General features: G+C 62.8%; 1 protein-coding gene across 1 annotated transcript in view; it reads right to left on the bottom strand.

Annotated features, from left to right (window-relative positions):
* Positions 1-41: 41 nt before the first annotated feature.
* Positions 42-6,441, bottom strand: part of SARS (seryl-tRNA synthetase) — a 7,325-nt gene continuing 925 nt past the window's right edge. The window contains exons 2-11 of the mRNA XM_010584767.1: positions 4,520-4,586; positions 4,263-4,343; positions 3,458-3,616; positions 2,819-2,962; positions 2,280-2,435; positions 1,574-1,795; positions 1,358-1,487; positions 721-878; positions 488-617; positions 42-348 (exon numbers count right to left, since the gene is read on the bottom strand). Coding sequence (XP_010583069.1) covers positions 188-348; positions 488-617; positions 721-878; positions 1,358-1,487; positions 1,574-1,795; positions 2,280-2,435; positions 2,819-2,962; positions 3,458-3,616; positions 4,263-4,343; positions 4,520-4,586 — 1,408 coding nt within the window. The 3' untranslated portion in view covers positions 42-187. The remainder of the gene's footprint in view (positions 349-487; positions 618-720; positions 879-1,357; positions 1,488-1,573; positions 1,796-2,279; positions 2,436-2,818; positions 2,963-3,457; positions 3,617-4,262; positions 4,344-4,519; positions 4,587-6,441) is intronic.

Below are 6,441 nucleotides of genomic sequence, written 5' to 3'. Positions count from 1 at the left end.
GCCCAGGGGGGGGGGGGGCCCGGGGGGGGGGGGGGGGGAGGCCAGGCGTTGACCGGCAGCTCCCTGCCACAGACGGGCCCTGAAGCGAAGGTGATGGGCGCAGCCCCAGCCGGCGATGAAGGCAGGATGATTCAGGAGGCCCCGAAGGTCCCTGGTGGGGGGGTGGCGCGGGGTGGGGGCCCAGGACTCAGGCGCTGTTGACACCCATGTTCTGCATCTGCTCCTCCAGCACCTGCTCGCTTCCCCCCCCCGGCTTCTTCTTGCCCCCCTCCTGCTGCTTCTTCTGCTTCTTGGAGAGTTCCTGCTCGATGGGGGCCGGCTTCACAAACCGGATCAGCTCCCGGAGGTCTGGGGAGGGGGGGGAGAGCAGGCACCATGCATCACACCCCCCCAGCCTGGCAGGAGGGAGATGTAGGGGGGCCACTGGGACCCCCCCACAAACACACCCCCCCAGGCTGGGTGGGGAAGGGAGGGTGCTGGGCATTACCTGGGGGCATGAAGTCTCGGAGCTTCTCCGGGACACGGATGCCCTCCTCCGTCTGGTAGTTCTCCAGGATGGCGCAGATGGTGCGGGTGGTGGCGCACATCGTAGCGTTGAGCATGTGCACGAACTCCACCTGCAGCAGGGATACGGCAAAGTGGGGGGTGTGACACGGCGAAGGCAAGGAGGGGATGAGCAGCAACCTCCACCCGGACTCCAGCCCAGCAGCTCGACCTCACCTTGTCCATCATCTTCTTGGTCTGCCCGTAGCGGATGCGCAGGCGGCGTGCCTGGTAGTCGGTGCAGTTGGAGCAGGACACGAGCTCGCGGAAAGCGCCGGAACCAGGGAACCAGGCCTCCAGGTCCAGTTTCTTACTGGCAGCGTGGTTGAGGGAGCCTGGGAGACAGGGGGGCAGCACTGAGCAGGGGGGGGCTCCCACTCCTGCTTGCCCCCCGCCCTAAATGTGCCCGTTATAGGGCAGCATGGGCTAAAGGGGTGAAGCTTCCGAGGTGACTTTGGAAGTGACGTGAGGCTCCTGCGCTGCAGCAGGGAAGCTGGGAAGGGGTGTTTAAATGGGATAATTTTCCTGGGAAAGTTTTCAGGAGGAGTCGGGACACTCAAACTGTCCCTCTGGAAGGGACAGTGGGGACAGTCCTGGCCTGGTGCAGTGCCCACACCCACTCCTGGTGGACACCTCCTCCCCCTCGCCGTCTGGGGACAGACACCACGGGAAAGCGAGGCAGGGACAAAGAAAGCCGAGCTGGGAAGTGGGTCAGGGCCACGGTGACACCTGAGGCGCTGGCAGAGGTGGCTGGTCCACCACGGCACAGAGAGGTGGCCCTGGTGCCACGCAGTGAGGAAGCCCCTGCCCCTACCTGAGACAATGTTGACGATGTGGTAGGGGATGCCCAGGGACTGGTAGAAATCCTCTGCCGTGGCTATCATCTCCTCAAACATCTCCCACGACTTGTTGTCGTGGGGTGAGGCGTAGACAAACTGCTCGATCTGCAAAGAGAAGGGAACCCCGAGATGGCGCCAGCCCTGGGTACAGCCCCAAATTCCTGGCGGGAATGCCGCTGTGCTCCTCTCACCTTCTCGAACTGGTGGACACGGAAGATGCCGCGGGTGTCGCGGCCGTGGGAGCCCACCTCCTGACGGAAGCAGGTCGACAGCCCCGCGTACTTGATGGGTAGATCCTCTGGCTTCAGCCACTCATCCCGGTGCAGGGCTGCAATGGGCTGCTCTGAGGTGGCGATCAGGTACTTCTCGTCGATGGAGCTGTCGTCGGCCCTCTCACTGCCTTTGCCGATCACCTGCGGGGTGGGACAAGAACCACCGTCCCCTTTCCCCAGCTGCTCCTGCACCTCCGGGGACAGACGGTCCCTGGCAGATGTGCAGGCAGCCGCTCTCCCTGCCTGCACGTGGACAGGCAGTGAGGCTTTCTGGGGCCGGCGCTCAGAGCAGGGATAGGACAGCTCGGGAAAGGGAGCAGCTGCTGTTTGCTGCTTGTTTGGCCTCCTTCAAAAGCCCCAATGGCCTCCTGCCAGTGAGGCTGGGGACGAGCCATCTCCCCGTCACCACATCGCCATGACAACTGCGTCAACCGTGAAGATGGACCCCGGAGATAGGGAGCAGAAGGGGGCTGCTGAGGCCTCGCCGGGCAGAGGGGATCTCAGCTGGCTCCCTCCTGCGGGGGAAGCCACATGGTGGTGGCTTGGTTGGAAAGCTGGTGCCTGGAGGGGCCGGTGGGTGCCAGGTGGTGAGACACGGAGACCTGGCAGGCATTGAGCCGCTCACCTTGTAGAGCTCCTCGTCGAACTGGCTGAGCTGGGCCACCTCCTGCATCACCTCCTTCCGCATGAAGAACGGAGTGTAGACAGGAGTGTAGCCCTTGGTGCGGAGGCTCTGCAGGGCGTACTGGATCAGGGCCTGCTCCAGGAACACCAGAGGACCCTGGGGGACAAGGGAAGCCACCGCCTGTCACACACACTGTGCCATCCCTTCTTGCTCAGCAGGTCCGGGAGCAGGTGGAGCCCACGCCAGCTCCAGGCTGTTCTGTCTGCCAGGCTCAGCATCATCCTCTTGAGTGTGGCAGGGATGCTGGAGTGGATCTGGAGGCTACCCAGGCCATGCCGGCAGCACCACCGAGGCCAGAGTCTGTCCGACACGATGAGCCAGCTCAGCGCAAGCTTATGCCACCACAGAAGCTGCCATCACTGCAGCAAGCTCATCTCAGGGGAGGAGAAGCCATGACCCCTGCCCCCCCCCATCGTTTCCCTCAGCTCTCCCTCCAGCTCCAATTGTTTCCGTGCCCCCATGGGGGTCTGGGCTCGCACCTTAAGGAAGTAGCCCCGGCTGCCCGCGACGACTGCCCCCTTCTCTCCCTCGTAACCGTCCACCATCACCACCAGGTCCACGTGGGAATACTTCTTCCTGCAGCTGCAGTCGCCCCAGACCCGCTCCACCTTGTTGTCCACGTCCTGCACAAAGACAAAGAGGAGGGGGAGCCCATCACCTCAGCTCCCCAGGGTGGTGGTGACACCAGTCTCCATGTTGCACTGGGCCCAGTTTGGGATCCCACACTACAGAGCCTGGAACCCCAGTCTGATCCCAGCCGGTCACTTATTATGCGGCCACTTGGCAGCCAGCCCAGCCCAATTGTGTTCCCCCAGCAAAATATTCCTGCCAGATGAATGAAGGCAGTGGAGGGAGATCCCAGCCCCCCGGCTGGAAGCGAGTTTCCCATGTATTCCCCCAACAATGGCCGTGTCCAGCGTTGTCTGAGCTGCTCTTTGTCTGCTCCCAGCAGGAAACCCTGTCTTGTCATGCAGATTTCATTCACCCGCCTGCTGATCTTGGGTTGGGGGGACCTCCCTGCAGTGAGCCCCCCGCTTGCTGGCAGTTGTCTAGCTTTGATGAACCGTTGCGGCCGGCCCTGAGCGGCCCTGCAGCTCTGGGAGCACTCTTGTCCCTACCTCGTCGTTGCTGATGGGCACCGAGGGGTGGAGGAGGTTCCCGATCTCCCGCAGGCTCTCAAAACGTTCTGCCTCCAGCCTTACGCGCTCCGCGTCACACTTGAGGATAGCTTCGTCGATGAGGAGACGGACTTTCTTGATCTGGGATACCTGCAAAGCCTGTGCAGGGACCCAGGTGAGGTGGGGAAGGGAAGAAACTGCTGGGGAGTGGGGGGCTGGCAGCTGAGCACGGTTAATCATGGACCCTTGCCTCACCGACACGGCTTCTGGAGTGAAACTGTGGACTGAACACATCAAACAACAGCCCCGGAGGACAAAGGACCAACATAAGTCAGGCTCTGAAAGGGCCTGAGCAAACTACGGCATCACACAGCGCCCAGCAGGGACAAGGGGGAGCAGTCACCTCCCATGGCACCAAAAGCCGGCCAACGCCATGCTCATTAAACATCACGGTTAACGAACTGGGAAAGGGAACGGGCAGGGAGGATGGGACTTGCAGAGGACATGTAATGACTGAGGCTGCTCAAATTCCCCAGGGAAGCGCAGGACGAGCCCTGGGCTGGTGAGCTGCCATGGACCAAGGCTAAAATGGTCTTTAGATGAAGGACACTGAGCAAGAGCTGGTTATTGCTGGCATGGGACAGGAGGAAATAAGGATCCTCCTGGCAGGGAGTTCAGGCAGTCCCCCCTCGCTTGGTGCTGGGGCTTTGGGCACCTCATGCCACCAACTTGGGCAATTAAAGGTAAAGCTCTGGACAAACTGGCTGGCCAGTGGCACAGTGGGGGGAGATGGGGTCAGACTCACCCCGAGGACGTCAGCTGTGAGCTCGTCGAGGTTCTGCACGCTCTCCGGTACGGACTCGTCCGTCCCCACTGGCTCTTTTTTCTGCAGCAGAAGGAGAAAGAAACCATGGCAAGGTTAAAGACCAAAGCTCCAGGGTAAAAATATTCCTCAGTGATGTGAGGGAGAGGCCTGGAAAGCAAAGAACTAGGGGAGATGCCACCAGTTAGTAACGACCCACCAGTGAATTGCTGCCAGGACCGACTGCCTTCATGCCTCACCTTCATCTTGTCTCCAATGGTTTTGCTGCACAGGTTCTTCAGCTTGTTCAAGTTATCGGCACGAAACCTGCCTAGAAAGCAGAGTGGAGGGAGCAGTCAGCCAGCCATGTGAGTGGCATTGGAGGCTGGGATCCCTGTCCGGCACCAAGAGGGGGTGTGAAGCCTCAGGCAGGAGCAAGAGAGGGGATGGCAGCTCCAGGAATGTCCATCGCTGCCAGCCCCAGGCATTTCAGAAGGACAAGGGAAGGTTTGATGGTGTGAGAGCGTGGTGTGGGGCTGGCCATGACGCGGGGCAGAGATGCGGGGACCAGAGGGCTCCCACGCAGAGGTGTCATTTGTAAAAACCCAGTGTGACACTGCACTGGGCCACAGCCCCACCAGGACCCCCAGGCCGGGCTGGAGGCACTGAGGGCTGAGTGGATCCAGGGCTCTGGGGCCGCAGTGATGAGATTCAGGCTGTTTGATGAGGGGACAGGGGAGGTCCCCCTTGGTGACACCAGGGCTGGGAAGGGCAGAGCCCAGGACACAGCCATCCCCTCCTGACAGGGCAGCCCAAATTAGTGACACACCAACGCCAGGGATGTGTCAACCCAACAGGGTGACATCCCCATCTGCAGGCAGGATCAGACCCACAGGGGATGATCCAGAGTCAGGAAACACAAAGGGTTAAGAGCCAGGGAACAGGGCACGGCAAACACGACCCTGGCAGCCTCCCATGGACCCCACGGCACCAGCACCGGCAGACGCGGGATTGCATCAGCCGGCTGCTCGCCAGCACGTCCTGCCAGCCCTGCGCCTCGCGGTTATGCGCCAGTGCACCCCGCTGCAGCACCCACCGCCGCCGGGATGGGCCAGAGTCCCGCGGGGAGGGGGCCGGGGCACAGCCCCCACCGCCAGCCTGGGAAGCTGGCTGGTCCTGTGGGATGAAAGGCCCTCGGATAAAATTAAGGCAGTGATGACGGCACGGCCGGAGCCAGGGGACGCGCCGGGCGTGATTAAGCAGGGCAGGGCTCATTCACATCAAGGCAATGGGATTAAAAAGGTGTTTAAAGCTGCCTCTTTCATCCCGTGGCAGCGGCAAGGGGGACCAGGGCGCCCTGGGAACTGCGAGTTTCTGGGGCACCCACCCCTCCTTGCCTCCCACCACACCCTCCTCCGCACTCAGGCACCCGAAAACGCGGGTCGATGGCAGCTCCCACTGCCCGACCTCCCACCCCAGCCGGGAGCGATGGGGCCTTTGCTCCTGCCTCTCGAACCGCCCAGGCACGGGTTTACCCCAGCATGTGGGGGTGGCACCGTGTGGGACACCCCCCCCCTCCGCCCAGCTGGATCCTGCAGCAGTAGAGCTCCAGTGGCAGCGTAGGGAGCGGATCCCTGCGGATCACCAGTGAGGCTGGATCACTGGTGGGGATCCACGTGCAGGCCAAGGAGGACCGCCACCAGGGATCTGCCCCCAGGCCTGGGGAGGAGGAACGGGGGGGATCCACCGGGAGAACCTCTCCCCAGCCCTAGGGAAGGGTGTGAGGGGGATCCACCCAGAGAGCAGCCCCTGGCCCCCGCAGGGATCCACCCACACGATCCCCCAGTTCCAGAGGGGAAAGATCCACCGAGGAGATCCCCGGGGCTGGGGAGGGGGGCGGGAGGGATCCCCCAAAAGTCACCCCGCCGCGGTGAGGGCATTTGGGGATCAATCTGGGGACAGGCTCCTAGCCCTGTGGGGGGTGGAAGAGAGGGATCCCAGAGGGATCCCCCATCCCAGGAGAGAGGAGACGGGGGGCATCACCTGAGGACAGGCCGCCAGGCTGGGGGGTGCTGAGAGGGGTCCCCCACCCCGGGGGCATAGAAGAGGGGACATGCCCAGCCTGGGACAGAGGGTCCCCTCTGGGGGGGGTGACAGGCCCTCCTGGGGGTCCCCCAGCCCC

The sequence above is a fragment of the Haliaeetus leucocephalus genome, unplaced genomic scaffold (assembly GCF_000737465.1).
Source record: "Haliaeetus leucocephalus isolate CR32 unplaced genomic scaffold, Haliaeetus_leucocephalus-4.0 Scaffold1000, whole genome shotgun sequence".
Lineage (NCBI taxonomy): Eukaryota > Metazoa > Chordata > Aves > Accipitriformes > Accipitridae > Haliaeetus > Haliaeetus leucocephalus.
Note: the sequence above shows the minus strand (reverse complement) of the source record. Positions and strands in the feature narration are given on the sequence as shown.